Source organism: Dermochelys coriacea, chromosome 2 (genome assembly GCF_009764565.3).
Source record: "Dermochelys coriacea isolate rDerCor1 chromosome 2, rDerCor1.pri.v4, whole genome shotgun sequence".
Classification (NCBI taxonomy): Eukaryota; Metazoa; Chordata; order Testudines; family Dermochelyidae; genus Dermochelys; species Dermochelys coriacea.
The window spans coordinates 111,417,612-111,434,400 of NC_050069.1; the positions used below are offsets into that span (position 1 = coordinate 111,417,612).

Here is a 16,789-nt window from a genome sequence, read left to right on the forward strand (position 1 = left end):
TGGGTGAAGAGGGATACATTCAAATTTATGCAATTTATGTACACTTGTTTATTATAAATAGATCACATCAATTATTTTTAATTCTGATAAAGTTAATTTAATAAACAAGAGTTAATTTTTCCCTTATTATTTACATTATGATAACACCTAAGAACCGCAGTCAAGGATCAGGGTCCCTCTATTCTGGACACTGTACTCATATGTCATTTTTTAAAATAGTACATAAAATATGTACTAAATGTACTGCTGTTTTGCTTTGTTGTTTGACTTGAACTAAAACAACCAACAGATATTACCTAACCTAATTAAACCTGAGATTTTGTACATTTATTGGGCTCTTCTATGGAGGCATCTGTATTAGGAATATTATTTTTCCATTACTGAAGGACAGGTTTCTGTGTAGTAGGAATTCTGCTGTTTTTAAGTGTTGAATAAAGATATTTATCCTAAAGCTTCTTACCTTAATTCCAAAGTTGTGCAGTTGTCTTGCAGCTGCTAATCCTGCTGGACCAGCTCCAACAATAATGACAGATTTCTTTTTTGTTTAAAAAAAAAAAAAAAAAAAAAAAAAGAGAGAGAGAAGGGAAGTAGCAAATGTTCTTACAGAAGAAATCAGTTGGTGCAAAAACAAAAATCAATCATTGCACATTATGGATGACATCTGTGCTCCCACTGATTTCAGTGGTGTGGGATCAGGCCTGTGTCCTCTAAAATAGTCAATGATAACTTTGAAAGGTATGATTTGTTAGGGTTCATTTAGTGTCCACGGAAGGCCAATTATTGCTTTGGGGATACTAACTGGTTTATTTGAGGCCTTTAAAAGCATGTGTCTCAATTTACTTCGACTAAAACAGTGCTGATAAAAAGTCAAGCAAGTTAAGTGACCTAGATCAGATGCACCATGTATCTTGTAAGCATCTTTGATCACAAAAGGCATTAAATAATGAAAACTAGTTTAAAATACACACACACTTTTCATTTTCAAGTAGCATAAAATTGTACTTAGCGTATCTCTTAGAAATACAGACATTACAGCACATATTCATTTCTGATCTACATTTAAGTGTTGTGTCACACAAATTGATAGTCATATACAAGTACCCTTTGATCACAGTTCTTGGGGGGGGGGGGCGGGAAATGAATCAGCGTTCATATCACGCTCCCTGTGAGTACCTGGTCTGGTCAGAGAAGCTAATGATCAAACCAGCAGACCAAATTCGGTGATGAATCCAGGTCATGTGCACCTGAGGCATGTTGCGCATACACTAAGAAGTCGACAGTTCTTGAAAGCCATATTTTCTAGCGTGGGTAAAGAGGGGTGAATTGCTATGCTAGATTGTGGAGGAAAGCAGAGTGTATACCACGGGTTTATAAAACAGGTTACAAAGTAGTTCATCCCTGTCCATAATAGACACGGAAACCATAGGCCTGATGCGTCCACTGAAGTCAATGGGAGTTAACACTTTGCTACCAAGAGCCAAGCTAGGTTTAAACATGATCCTGGCTAATATGGTTGGAATTACAGATTGAAACAAGAGCCCAAACGTGAAAACAGAAATTAAGTAGCAGCATATTCTATCTACTAATTAATGAGAATATTATGGTTACCTACATTGTGGTATTCTTTGGGAAGAAGATGTTGGTCAGGACTGACTGACAAAATCCCTGTATTAATCAGCCCTTTTCTTGCCATAAAATAAAGTATCCTCTCCATCTCTTGCACACAGCGAATACGCACAAGCCCCCGCACAATGATACGATGAGTACATTTGTGAGAGGTCAAAGCTTCCTGCATTTAGGGAAACAAAAACAAAATAAAGACGTGTTCATACAAAATGTTCCATGCTTTCCCATGCTTAAAACACATTTCAACTGTAATTCAGATGCTGAAGTCTAACCTCTAATCAAACAGGTTACTAAGAGAGATTAACAAAGAGTAAACAATTTTGTGTGCCAGCCAACTGCAGGGAGAGAACTCTAGACCATTTGATTCTTCCAATTCTCCCATAACCAAACAGAGTGAACTAACACAGAACAAATGAGATAAGAGTACAATGGACCTCAGCTACATCCATGCCTGCCAAGTACATTTAGATATCGCAGTGATGCTAGATAGTCAAGCTTTTCCACTGAATGCCCTGTGGATCCACCCAGTTGAGGTTTGTGCAAGTTGTATGCTACTCCAGCCAAAGTAAAAACAGGATCATATTCAAAAGTTGTGCATTAGGAGTTGAGAAGTCTTAGTTTTGAGAAAACCAATAGGGCTTCTGATCTCATTTATACTACTATAAATCAGGAGTAACTCCAAGTCAACTGAGTTAAATCAGTATAAACAAAGAGAGAATCAAGCCCACAACCATGTCTGGGGTCACTTGTGCCCCTGCAGATATACTAGAAGGTGGTTGTGAGACTGCTATTCACTACATGGTGTTTGTGTTGCAAATAACATGCTCAATCTGGACTAAGTTTCTAAACTGCTAGAAGCTTTGATATTCTACTTTTCCTCCTTAGTCATCCTCAGCTATAGTTGTGCCAGAAGCCTGTTCTCACGCTTACCCAGGTGTCAGTACTTACCTAACATTCACATAAACAAAAAGTACTGATGTGCCCTAAAAAGCCATTTAGAAATATTCTTAAGCTTCCCTTTACCAAGCTTGTACAGGGCTTTCATCTTAAAGTTGGAATGTTTCAAAAACATTTGAAGATCACTTTAAAGGAAGTTTCTTGGTATTATTAAAGTACAAGAAATTTTTTGTTTAGTGCTGGTTGTCTTGTTTTGTTTTACAATTTTTAAAGTGCAATTATTGTGTCTAATGAACATTCTTCATAGAACACAGACTCCAGGAGGGCTCTTCTGCCTATACTTCTTGGAGGCAGTGCCTAAGAGTACATTATTTGTAAATATAAAAATATACCATTAGCTCTCAGCCTTGCTTACTTTACAATTTGTGTACCACAAAGACAGGATGAGGTTTCTCAAAGCTAGGTACATGGTAGGATCTCGTGAATATTCTGGGAACTCATAGAGCTCATCTAATTCCATGACATCTGGTCTCACACAGAGTGCTTTACCACATTCATTGGGCTGGTAGAAGGGCTGGAAGTATCTATTCATCCCTGAAATGGAATAAAGACAGGCCGTGAATCAGTCATACTCTGCTGTATGTACTAGTCGGTTCCTGGCCAGGAAGATTATACACTGAGCATGCCCAATGACCATCCTCAGGGTGGTAGTAAGGAAGTCCTCAAACCTCTGACAACTCTAAGGATTGTCCCAAGTTTTCACAGCTTTATTCCCTCCTCCACCCTCCAAGTCCTGCAATGCAGACATTGTCCTTCCAGCTGAAGAGATCTGGACCTATCCAGGTTAGAGTGGTTTTTTGGCTCTCTGGGTAACACACCCAGGTGGGACAAATGGATGCAGTAGAAAGAATCCAGGCCAACAGATGTTCTAGTCTAACATTCAGAAAATTCTTTGTTCTCTCTGAAATAAAACATCATCTTGAAATGCAGAATACATTGAAGAAGAGTAAGTTGCTAGACAGTCTCTGACATCAGCAGTTCTGAGTACATGAATTTTAGAACTATCACAGACAGCCAATATGAAAATAAATTCTTTATTCATAAATGATTGAAACCCTTGTGTTTTCTGAATTGTTGCTAATAATGGTGCTTTAGAAATGTAAAAGATCATCTTATCCAAGAATCTCAAAGCACTTTACAAACATTAATGATGTAAGCCTCACAGAAGTGCTGTCAAGTTTCTAATCTTATAGAGAGATGAAGTGATTTGCAAAGATCACATGTAAAAATCTATATCAGAATTGGGAACAGAACCCAGATTTCTTGTCTCATCACCACATGGCATTAACCCTCAAGACCATCCTTCAACCTGATGTGCAGTATAATGATTCAGTTCAAGTAACTGAACATGTAACATTCAAGAAAAGGACACAAATCTTTGCAGAGCTGTGTCATGTAAACAGACCAGCAATTTTCAAAATGTGGGTCACGACCCTGTTTTAACGGGGTCACCATGATTGGCTTGGACTTGCTGGGGCCTGGGGCCGAAGCCTGAGCCCACCTCCCGTGGCTAAAGCTGAAGCCCAAGGACTTCAGCCCTGAGCTGTGGGACTCAGGGTAGAGGCCCTCTGCCTGGGGCTGTAGCCCTTGGGCTTCAGCTTTGATACCCCTGCCTAGGGGGAGAGGGCTTTGGCCTTGGCCCTCCACCCAGAGCAGGTTCAGGCTTTGGTCCCCCCTCCTGGGGTCATGTAGTAATTTTTGTTGTCAGAAGCGGGTCGTAGTACAATGAAGTTTGAAAATCCCTGAAATAGACACACGAACAGCCCTTACCAGCTATATTAGGTGTACTCTTTATGTGCTCTAACTTCACAGCGTTGGATTCACCAAGTAATCGGTTAGTGCTGGTACAGGAGGGACTCATGCCTACGCAGTCTGGATAGTACGCAGACAGCAAAGGAGCTGCCACACTATCTTTAAGCAAAGGAGGGAGGATGAGCATGGAGTACCACCAATGGTCTGAAACTTCAGCAACTCTCTGGATGGAGGAGAGAAGGCAGAAGAGAACAAGCATCAATACTCTGAACACATTTGACTTGGTTTTTCCTTTTCCCCCTCAAAACTCAAACCTGAGAGCACTAAAATCACCAGCCTCAGAGACAAGACAGTTTAATTCACAAAGACATTTTTCTTCCCTTTCTCTCCCTCCTGTGCCCGACTTAGAAAGCCTGAACTGTTGCCATGTGCATTAGAAATGAATCTGCCAAGAGCCACAACACAACATCCATTTTGCAAGCTAAAAAAAGGAGAAATACTTCACCACCTCATCCAGACTAGGCATTTTTAATTGTTTCTGATTCAAGACAGTGAATTTAGGAAACTTAAGAGGCTTATGGCAATACATAATTGATCAGTTTCATTTACATTCTTCCCTCCCTGTAACAATGAACCTTGTCTTGCAGATCTATAGTTAAAATGCAAAACAAATACAGATCAAAAAGCTTAAATATGTAGGCAAGCTTACACAAGTGTTAACCAAGAATTAACCTGAACAAATTGTGTGGCATAAAGGAACTGTTCATATACTTGCCAACTTTGGTTTATAGCACATGATGTTGTGCAGAGAAACTGCAATGCACTGTCATGCCATTCGTGATGGCATCCCAGTCTAACCAAAATATAATGCCACACTTCAAAACAGTCAAACCTTTGTAATAATTGCGAAAAATTACAGTTTAGTTTATCACATACCTATGAAGACAGTTTACGAAACAGGACACTAGCCTGAAAGAAAATGGAGACCCCGAAAACAGGGAATTTTCGGCCCAAATCTGGATGGTTAGTGCAGGTACTGTATGCCATTTTTGCCCGATTAGATCCCAGAATCAGGAGTAGACCTAGAATCAGGGCCTTAAGTCAGAGACTATGAAAACCACACAAACATTTATACTAAGAGGGAAGAAAGATTAGAAGGTTGAAGGGTCAGCCCTTCCCCATTATTAAAATGGATCCTTCTCCAGATGAGGCACAGGCAATCTCAATTCCTGAGGCTGAAATTCACACATGCCAAAAAAGACAACGCTGCTGTTGTGATCTCTGGCCAAGAAAGGGGAAAAAAAACACCTACCCCATTCCCAAGTTTTCATCCCACTTTTACACTACAGAGCAAATAAACCGTCATGTACAGACAACTCACCAGATCCTCAGGCATGGAACACTGGTCCGAGCCCTCAATCTGAAAGAGAAATTTAACTATCTAAAGCCACACAAGAATATTACATAAAAGAAGCAATCAGACTCTGGTACAACTCCTATCGACTTACAAATGTATTTTTAAAAAAAAAAACTTTTAAAAAAGTGCTCTATTTTAATCTTTCATAGCACAGATAACTAAAATACTACCATATGGTAATTATTTTTTTTACAGTACATAATATTAAAAAATACTAAAAAGCCAAACACCACAGATAAAGTTCCTGGCTGATTGAACCAAATGGCCTTGGCTATCTAATGATCCCATATTAACATATACATAGCTGGGGAGTTGAGTGGAAACAGAGGAGTTTTGGCTTACATTGCATTTCAGTGCTCAGCAATACAGATACATGCATATGTGAAGAGGCAAGTACCTGCAGCATTGTACAAACATTCAATAAAATCATTTCCTGTGCATGCACAGTATACTACTCTCATATGTATACTAAAGGCACCTGTCCTCAATGAGCACTATATCAATAGCAAGTTAATCGTTTGTTTGAATAGCAATTTCAGAGACATCTAAAAGTGTCTCAGGAAGTGAAAAAAGTGTTTCATGTTAAAATTCCACAAAACAAAACAAAAAACAGCCAGATGTAATTTTATCATATATTCCAGGAGGATTCCATGAGAAAATTCTCTTGTCCAAAGAATTAAAGGGTGAACTCCTGGTCCCATGGACATCAATAGTGCCAGAACTTCACCTTAAATGTCTGAAAACAGACTCACGACAAAAGTCCTTCCTCAACCATAAGTCAAGTACTGCTAGTAAGATACTACAATGACTTTTAGGAGTTCACTATCTTCCTATTAAATCTTAATCCTTTCATTTCAGTTGTTAAGCACAGATGCACATTAAAAAACAAAACAAAAAAAAAAGGATCATTGGACATTTCAGATGTTTTGACTAGTAAAAGAAAAAATTAAACCAAAAAAGGATATTGGAAAGGCACATACATTTTGGAAGCAGCAACTTTTGTGGAGACTGATCTCTAAGCATTTTGAAACATGATTTTACAACTAATTGCATGAGCGTTTCTACAAATGATGTTTTGGATATTGCACTTTGATCACTTTCCTGAGGGAAACATTTAAATTGCTGTAGAATACAAACTATACAGCTCCTACGATAATCAACTCATCATTCTAACAAATATAAATGTTAAAAGGAAAAAAAAAAAAAAGCCAAGTTAATGACTATAACAAGAGAATCATCATAACTGCAGCTTAAGTAGGGACTAACAGTGTTGCTTTTACCTTAGTAGAATTGTTCAGTTTCATACCACATCGGTACGTTTTTGCTATTTGCGATGTAAGCTGGATTTCCTTTGTCAGCTGACGCCATTTCCCACACTCTGGTTTTGTGCACTGCACCTAGAAGTAAAAAAACCAAACATGTTTTAACTTGAGCTTGATCTATAATCAGAGTCAATTACATGATGCAACAAACACTGGCAAAGGAATGTGATAGGAAATTTACTTTGGGACCATAACTAATGGATAGGTAAGAAGGAAGATGCGAGGGAGTTATTAAATACATTATTCACATAAGGTGAAATTCGCCCTCATGCAGAGGACCAGTACAAGGGTTATGCACAGTTTAAGCCTACTTATTCCCTATGGGTTTGATGCAGATGGCCAGGACAAGGCCTATGAGCCACCTAAGCCCACAGGGTGTAAATAAGACTTAAGCTGTGCATAGACTTTGTACTGGTCTTCTGCATGAGGGTGAATTTCACTCATAGGACTTAATTCCATGATGTACTGAACACACAATTCCCACTTATTTCATTGGGGTTTGGAAGTATGCAGTACGTCTCAGGATTAAATCTATATTGTCCATTGCTGCCTGAACTGTCCCTTCCATTCTACCCCCGTCCAGTGAAGGTATACTCCAGTCCCGTTCATTTTACTTACCTTCTGCTCCCTTATGGCTGTTATTCTTCCTCTCTCTCCATTTTCCCTAATGCTACCATCCTCTTTGCCATCACCAGCTGCCCACTCCTGACATCTGCTTCCACCTGAACTACATCCTAAATGCTTCCTACTGCCTCAGTAATTAGACTGACAAACATAGTATTGCATAGAGAGCACTTGGCCAAGCGGTTTGAGCATTAGCTTGCTAAACCCAGGGTTGTGAGTTCAATCCCTGAGGGGGCCATTTGGGGCAAAAATTGGGGATTGGTCCTGCTTTGAGCAGGGGGTTGGACTAGATGATCTCCTGAGGTCCCTTCCAACCCTGATATTCTATGATTCTATGATTGGGAAAGATTTCTGACAGTGGAGAAACTGACCAGGATTATTATCTGTAGTCTGCTTTATCCCACCTCCCTAATACCAGAAATCCTCCTAGAGTCCCAGAGCAGAACCTGCTACTTGATCTTCAAACAAACGCACACAAACACAAAGCACTATATTCCTTACCCAGTAAGGAAGTTGTTGATCAGCCATGAAAGCTTTAGGACTGGGCTCACTTTTACCATTACTGGTCCAAATCCTTTTCCAAGCAGTGTATTTCTCATAACCATCTTTATGACTAAGAAGAAAGTTAAAGTAAATGGCAAGCAGTTAGCAAGTGGGCTGGTCCAGTCTATTTTAACGAACAATACTTATTCCAAAAAATCATGTTTAAAAAGAGAGAGACAGACACACACACATAAAGCTGAGGATAGCACTTTTTTAAAGAAACAAATGTGATAGCAATCAGGGAAGTGTGTAGGCCTACATTTCCTTTCGATAATAAATACAGGGGCTAATATGCAAGGTTAAGGTGAACTACAGCTCAGCATATAACTGCCATATTAGTCTTTCTAGTCAGTAAACTTCAAGCATCAAATTCTTTGACTGATTTGGGATACTTTGAATCTGAAAGGCACTTTGTAAAACTAAATTCCTACCACCCTCATCTAGATTTACTCCAAGTGTATTTACTTAAGTTAAAATTGGGCTTGCTTTTAATTCTTGACAGAATTCAAGTCTATTTTTTTTTTGTAATTTTGACAGATAATATATCAATGTTTATTAAGTACTTTTTTCTATTTTTATTGGTTTAAATTTTCACAGTTGTGGGAAATTACAGGAGGGTCAGACAATAAATAATTAATGACAATAGACACAGATTTAAAAAAGTTAAAGCTTTATAAGCTTTGTTGACAATTTGTGTTTTAATATCTCATGTCAAAATATGCAAAGTAAATATCCTTAAATCAAACTCTAACAAGTTCTCAAGCAGCATGAGTCTTACTTTGCTTATCTGTAAATTTTGATTCTCATTGATGGAAACAGTTTTTCATCGATTTGTGCGTGTTTGGTAAAATTGACATTTACTAACATTTACGGATAAAAATCTAATTCTTCCAAGCCTACAGTGTACCTTAAAAAATAAGGAATATTTTGAGTTATTTTCCAAAAGAACAGATTCACAACTCATTACTTGTTGGTTTTGATCTGTTAATTTACACTCTTTTCAAAAAGCCCTGAACACTTTTTAAAAAAAGTCACTGAAGAACTGACATATGGCTCAGATTGCCACTTTTTGGTGGATAAATGGCCCACTCACCAGCTGCAGTTTGTGCAACTTACACTTAGCAGTCGCTAAGTCTCACTTCAAAATAAAGTCAGTAGAGAGGAGAAAGTTTAAAATATTTGTTTCAATAAATGAGACTGTACATTTTTAATATCCAATCAATCTCTCCAAGACTTCTGTAAACAAAACATGGTTTCAGTAAGTATACCTTCGATAATAGTGATCAAAACACTCATTGCAGAAATGTTCCCCACAGGAGAGATGATACCATCTAGATGTGTAGCCATTTTTAGCACACCTAGGACACAAGAAAACATGTAGACTGTATTATGACACTTTAAAAAAAAAAACAAAAACCCATGGACTCTGCTTCATTTTAAAATGTAAAGAAATGTTAAGGCCAGGGCATGGCAGAAGAGCATTTGATACTCTGCTAGGTTTCAGAGTAGTAGCCATGTTAGTCTGTATTCGCAAAAAGAAAAGGAGTACTTGTGGCACCTTAGAGACTAACAAATTTATTAGAGCATAAGCTTTCGTGAGCTACAGCTCACTTCATCGGATGCATTTGGTGGAAAAGTACTCTGCTTTTTCTTTTTATGTTTTGTACAGAGCTTTGCATAATGGGCCCTGGCCTCTAAGCTCTACAAAAACAGAAAGAGTCATAATAAAAATAATAATTAAAAAATAATATTAACTGTATCAAAGATCTCATATTTCATCATGAGCAATACAAGATGCAAAGGTGGCAAAATGTATGTCATGTAGAGTTTTATAACTCCTCTGAGATTGCAGCAGCTTCTGTTTAGTATGGTCAATTGGGCTTGCTCTGAGCCAGATCTCAGAGAAGGTTGCTGGACATTGATAATTATTACTCTTATTTATACTGTGTCAACAACCATTTACTTACACACAGGAAAACATAGTCCCAGCCTAAAGGAGCTTACAACTTATTTATTTTTTAAAAAAGAAAAAAAAAAGCATGGGGCATTTCCTTCTAAAAGCCCAAATTCATAGGTTGATTAAACCAAAAATATAGAACTATTTGCTGCTAGGTCTAGGTCTGTGCATGTGAAATATCTATTGTCCAATTATTTTCAATTATATAAAATTACTGATTTGGTTGCTATTTTAACCCAAGAGAAAAATCTATATAATTACACATTGTAAGTGTTCATTCTCTTTTATTGTCACATATATATAAGAATTACATTCATTAGACAAAGTCAATTAAATATTCCTCTAAAATTAAAATTATGTGGTAGCAAAGCAAAATGGTGTCTGAGCTGGCTAGCCATGGAATTATCTAATTTCCAATAAGTAATCATATGGAAGTATTTTTTAAAAATAACGGCTACAAAATAAGACTTAAAAAATTATTAAATTGTCTTAATTGCCTCCTGCAACTTTTAAAATCACTTCCCAGGGTTTCCTGGGTATCAAAAGTCCCATATGCCGCATACTCAGTTGCCAAAACTTCCAGCTTTCCTGTGACAATGTTTATAATGCAGATATTCCCTTTCAATATAAAAAGATGCAATACATACACAATTTATAACTTGGAGGCAGCATAAAATAATTGTATATAATAGCCAAATTAATAGCACCATATTAGACTGGGAGGGGACAGTGCCACATACATTTAGAGTAACATGCTGCATATTATAAGCCCTGCCCATGTAGTAATGCTTTATTTCCGCATACCTCTAAATTCAGAATGTTAAAATAAAAAAGTACTTCTATAAAAGTTGAACAGGAAGTTAGTCCTGAGTGAAAACAGGATGTTATAATCAAAATAGTTTTGTAACCTTCAGAGCCAATCCTGCAGACTCAGCACATTAACGACAGATTAGAGAACACTATAACACCACAGTAGTAGTCTAGGAGAGTACATGATGGTTTCATTTTGTGTTTTGATAGGGAAGCTCTTCTGTGTATGTTTCATAAACACACCCTTAATTTCAGAAAAACAAAATCTGTGCCAGAAAACAACAGACGTGCTGCCCTGACAACCCTTGTCCTTGAGCAACGTTAATTCAGAATTGGCAATACATTGCAAAATGTCATCTGCACAAGATGCCGTTTGTGATGATTCACGAGCACTCTAGGTCTACAACCAGCATTATTACATCTGTACCTCCCAGTTTTGCCTGTAGATTTAAGAGATTTTGTCAAAAACCCAGGTATGCAAGTACAGAAAGACAAACCTTTCAGCAGCACTTGCAAAGCAAACTGGACATGTTGCAGTGCACCCAGCTTTTTCACATTTTCTATATTTCTTCTCCGATGCGTCCTCCTCCTCCTCTGCTACTTCAGCCGCCTTCTTCTTCACCTAATAAAGAATAGTCAGAATTGAACTCTCACAGGATCGGTGACTGGAAACGACGATGGCGCTGAATTTTCTACAGTGCAACACCCAAAGATTCCTTTGTTTCATCATTCAGGGCACAGCAATGGCTAAAATAATATAAATCAGATCTCTGGAATCCATAGCAGCGAGGGACAACTTGACAACTGTCAAGGAAGGTCAGTTTTAAAGATCCAACACTCTTCGCAATGTCCATTTAATTTAAAGGCTTCTTGATTTAGTCTTCTAATTGACACCCTTAAATAATTTATAAAACAGGGCTTCCAGTTTAAATTAATATTTTTCATTCCTTTGGATCCCAGTGTTTCTAGCACCATCATTCCAATCTCTCTTTAAAATTATTTTATTGCACAAAACCAATCAATGTTAATCTACGTTAATAAAGATATTGTCATCTACTCCTAAAATTTATAAATTAATTTTTAAAATAACAAAACTCCAATACAGAACCATCTTCCTGGTGGTCACTCTGGGCATTGTGTGTCCAATTTGTACGGTCTGTCTAGGCCTCAATCCTGCCAACTACTCTGTATGGATGTATCCCAAAGACCAATTGATTTTATTTTCAAAATACAGCCAGTAATTATTCAAACAGCTTTACTACAAGGGGATGAATTCTAAATGGTCTGACCCATCCCACCCCCCATGGAAGAGGAGCCCACTGCAACATCAGGGCCTTTGCTTAAATTTACATCTTGTCTTGTCCAATACTTCATAAGTGCCCTCTTCCTGTCTTTTTCTGGAGTTGTAAAATGCTTTCACCTTCTCTTTGGACAATTCCAAATACTTCTCCTCTGTTTGTGATAACTGGGTACTGCCCAAAAGGGTTACACAGGGGAGTTCTTTTATAATAAATGTTAAACAAATGCACACTCCAAAAATCATTTCTTTGAAGCTTTAAATATATAATTTTTAACACTTAAGTACCTGTCTCCCAGAACTCCGCAAAGGAAGGTTATCTGGAGACTGGTCCAATGAGGATGACTTTTTTTTTGTTCGTACCCTTCCAGTTGACATTGTATTATAGGATCTGCAAAATGAAGTCAGAAGATTGTTAAATAATACGACAAAATGGTTTGGTTTGAGAGAATGGATTAATAAGATATTACATGAACATTCACCACCACCAACCACCACATTGGTCAACGAGAGCGAGTCAAGCTACACTCCTTTATATCCATTAATGAAAAAAGAAAAGAAAAAGTGGGTGGGCAGGAAAGAGGAACAGTAACTTTATTTTAAACTAAGCTCAACGCGAACAGATAAGAGAAGATCCTCAAATAGTGTAAATCAGCATAGGGACGGTCTTACTCAGGCATTACTTAATCCTACCTCAGTACAGGGGGACTGATTAGATGACCTGTTGAGGGCACTTCCAGCCCTTCATTTCTATAGCTGTATTGATTTCATTGGACTTAAGCTGATTTGCACCACCTGAAGACTTAGCTGATAATTATAGTTCAGAAAGTGAATAAACATAAGCTCATAATGCAAGTCTTATACTGTTACTCTCAGTGACACTGGTCCTATGCGGGGCTGAGGAATTTGGATTGTATAGTAACTTTTAACATAAATGTATTTGAACCCTTATTTAATCTCAAGTCAAGGACAAATTAAATGTATTCCGAGACTTGCACACCTTCCTATGAACATACTTGTTAATTTAGCATCTAGACAACTATAGTTGCGTTGTAATTATATGTAGTTATAATACTTTATAATTTACCAGTAAATGCATTGTAGCATACATTATAAAAATAATAAAGTCTTAGTAACTTGAGGCTTCACTATAATTCTCCCTGATTAAATCTTTGATTGGAAGTGGGGAAGAAACCATCATTTATTGCACAAGTTATAAGGTGTGCAGATCTTGGTGTATAAAAACATGCTGCAAAAGATTTTAAAATATGCTATGTCAAATATGTCCTTTTCTCCAGGGAGTGAAGTACAAACAAGAGAGAACACAGAAAAAGAACTGAAAAAGAAAAAGACACAAAGGGGAAGTGATACCATAGAAAGATATCTATATTAATCCACTGAACCAAGAACTCGGTCTGTATTATTGAGATATAAATGTGACAATCAACTATAACCCTATGCAGTTCATAATATCTATACTTGTGAGCCTTTCCAATAATCAATCACTGCCATTTCTAAATCTACCATTTTTATATTATCTTATTAGGAGACGTTAATTGCCACTGAAATGCTCATAGCAATTTCCTTTTTCGAAGACATTTAAGGCTGTGGGTATGTCTACACTGCCCACATTACGGTGCGGCCGCGGCAGTGCTGTGATGTGGGCAGCGTAGACACGCTTTATTGCCGGAAGAAAAAAAAATCCACCCTGAATGAGGGGTGGCAGTTTTAACGCTGGGAGCGCGGCTCCTGGCGTTAAAGTGCTGTCTATACTGGCACTTTTCAGCCCTAAAACTTTTTCGCTCAGGGGGGTGTTTTTTCACACCCCTGAACAACTAACATTTTAGCGCTGAAAGTGGCAGTGTAGATAGTTTAATTAGACAACAGGAAAAGATAATGGGTGTTCATACAATGAGATTTGTTTATTACTAAGTGAACGTGATGTGATCAACTAAACCAACACACTGTCCTCACCCTGAGGTGAAAGGATTAGACTGAAGTGGGGAAAATCACACTAAGGTATCTGTGTAAATGAAAACAGAAAGGGAAAGGAGTTTAGACAAACCAACGTATTATCCTCCTTTTGTTTATGTAGAAATGTAGTCTAACCTAATCAATTAGAATAAGGTAAATAGAAGATTGGTGATCTGTAGTGTATTGAATAAAGAACAATGTCACCACACCACAGGTGTACTGAGCTGGGTAACATCACACCTGCATATAGAAAAAATACAGTCTGTATTTTATGGGGCTTTTCCTAGGGCATGCACACACCTCTCTGTGACATGGTGCTGTTTTTTCCTGCAACCTGCTTCCAGGAGTGGGTGAGACTTGTATATTCTTTGTACGGCCTTACTTGGTAACAAAGCGTAATTCCTTAGTCGAGAAGCTTTTGTCATACATGGCTAGACATGTCTGTTTATAAACGATATTATCCTGAAGAAAAATTACCGATATACATTGAGTTTGGTGAACCTGACTTGAATTGGGTACTTGACTATTATCAGCTGGACAACTGCTGACTAGTGGACCAGAAGAGACAAAAAGAAGAGAAGGTAATTCTTTCTGTATACAGCAGGGGTGGGCAAACTTTTTGGCTCGAGGGCCACATCGGGGTTGTGAAACAGTATGGAGGGCCGGGTAGGGAAGGCTGTGCCTCTGCAAACAGCCGCCCCCCCCAACATCCAACCCCCCCCCCCCGCTCCTTATCCCCAGACCACCCTCTCCCGGGACCCTCTGCCCCTAACTGCCCCCCTGGAATTCCACCCCCTATCCAACTGCCCTGCTCCCTGACTGCCCTACCCCCATCCACACCCCTGCCCCCAGACAGGTCCCCTGGGACCTCGACCCATCTACACCCCCTTCTTGTCCCCTGACCACCCACTTCCAGGACCCCCGACCCTAACTGCCCCCCAGGACCTCCCCATCCAACCCCCCTGCTCCCTGTCTCCTGACCGCCCCCCTCCCCAAACCTCCACCCCATCCAACTGCCCCCTGACTGCCCCCCAGGACCTCCTGCCCCTTATCCAATCCCCCCCCACCCCACCACAAGGCTTCTCAGAGAAGCAGGACAGGCTTATTGGAAAGCCTGGGAGGTGGGCGGGCGCGAGCCACGCTGCCCGCATGGCTGCTGGGGAGAGGGAACAGCAGGGTAGGGGCCAGGGGCTACCCTCCCTGGCCGGGAGCTCAGGGGCCAGCAGGACGGTCCCGTGGACTGTAGTTTGCCCACCTCTGACATACAGGGTCACAGACATGGAGAAGAAGGCTGCTGTTATCCTCTGCTGAACTGATTGGGAAGACCATTTAGGACACAGATAACCCTTCACATCTGAAGGGTACAAGGTCACTGTTACAGAATGGCTGGTATATTTATACCAAGTATCAAGGAGGAAAAAAATCAATCTGTTAAGATATATAAAGAACTCATACTTCTGGTTATACAGTCTGCTGCTTATTGGATCCTGCCACTGGTGAAATGGTTAAAAAAAAAAAAAAAGGTGAGTAAGCTAGTCTAAACTCCATTTTCCCCAAATGAGAAGTGGGTAAACTCTGTTTACTCACATTTACCCTCAGCTACGCTACTGGATCCTGGGGGTGGGGGTGCCCCCCCAAAAAAACCAAACCAAAACTTCATTTCCAGTAGCAAATTGTTCTATTATTCTATGCTAGACTTTACATTTATCTTATTATTATTAATAGTAGCCTTTTGGTTGCTAAAGTAACTCTGAAAAGGAGACATTTATGATACATTAAAAATTTCACATGATGTGACAAAGTATGTTACATACCACTACAAGGGAAAATATTTCAGAGTTTAAACATATAGTGACAACTAATTCATCTGAATGACATGGGGATCATAACATTAGTATGATAAACAAGATTTTGGATAATCAAAAATTGTATATACATGCACACATTTAAATGTATCCATTGTTGAAAAAGCGTTTTTAAGAAAAACATTCAAATGGAGTTTTAACTAAAACACGTCAACAAAACCATCTGACAGAATATTTCAACCCATTAACCATAAAATGGTAACATTAGCATCATTTAAATGTTATGTCATTATCTGCAAGTATTTTGCAAGAGAAGTCTCCTTTTAGACACACCACAACATAAGCAGCTGTAAGGCAATGTGTCAAGGGTCACTGCCCCAGCTGGGGATAGCCAGTTTGAGGTTTCTCTTCTAAACCTTGGGGTCCCGCAGGCTCCAAAAGAATCCCGAAGCTACAGAGCACAGGTGGGAACCGCAAGAAGAGAAATCTACCTATGCTCTGCGGGAGCTGGTTTCTGCTCACCTTGGATCCAAATCACCCAGGAGCCGCAGATTAAACTAACGTGTCCAAAGCACTTCCAACCAGAGCTGCAAGAAAGAGAAACCATGGTAAGGTCCAGTGAAAGAGCCTCTCCCTGGAAATGATCCCTGCTGCACTCTGGAGACAAACCCCCGGGCACCTGCTCCCACCCAGACACTCCCTACT

General features: G+C 39.0%; 1 protein-coding gene across 5 annotated transcripts in view; it reads right to left on the reverse strand.

The window, feature by feature from the left end:
- Nucleotides 1–16,789, reverse strand: part of KDM1B (lysine demethylase 1B) — a 42,708-nt gene that overhangs the window by 25,347 nt on the left and 572 nt on the right. For 4 of the 5 annotated variants that reach the window (XM_038390624.2, XM_038390623.2, XM_038390625.2 and 1 more), the window contains exons 2-12: nt 16,607–16,671; nt 12,594–12,696; nt 11,506–11,630; nt 9,510–9,599; nt 8,200–8,311; nt 7,033–7,149; nt 5,717–5,755; nt 4,354–4,558; nt 2,939–3,117; nt 1,613–1,789; nt 461–535 (exon numbers count right to left, since the gene is read on the reverse strand). In XM_038390624.2, the coding sequence (XP_038246552.1) occupies nt 461–535; nt 1,613–1,789; nt 2,939–3,117; nt 4,354–4,558; nt 5,717–5,755; nt 7,033–7,149; nt 8,200–8,311; nt 9,510–9,599; nt 11,506–11,630; nt 12,594–12,683 (1,209 nt within the window). In that variant the 5' untranslated portion in view covers nt 12,684–12,696; nt 16,607–16,671. Of the gene's footprint in view, nt 1–460; nt 536–1,612; nt 1,790–2,938; nt 3,118–4,353; nt 4,559–5,716; nt 5,756–7,032; nt 7,150–8,199; nt 8,312–9,019; nt 9,149–9,509; nt 9,600–11,505; nt 11,631–12,593; nt 12,697–16,606; nt 16,672–16,789 lie in introns of those variants that run through there. The other variant, XM_043508320.1, reaches the window with a different exon arrangement.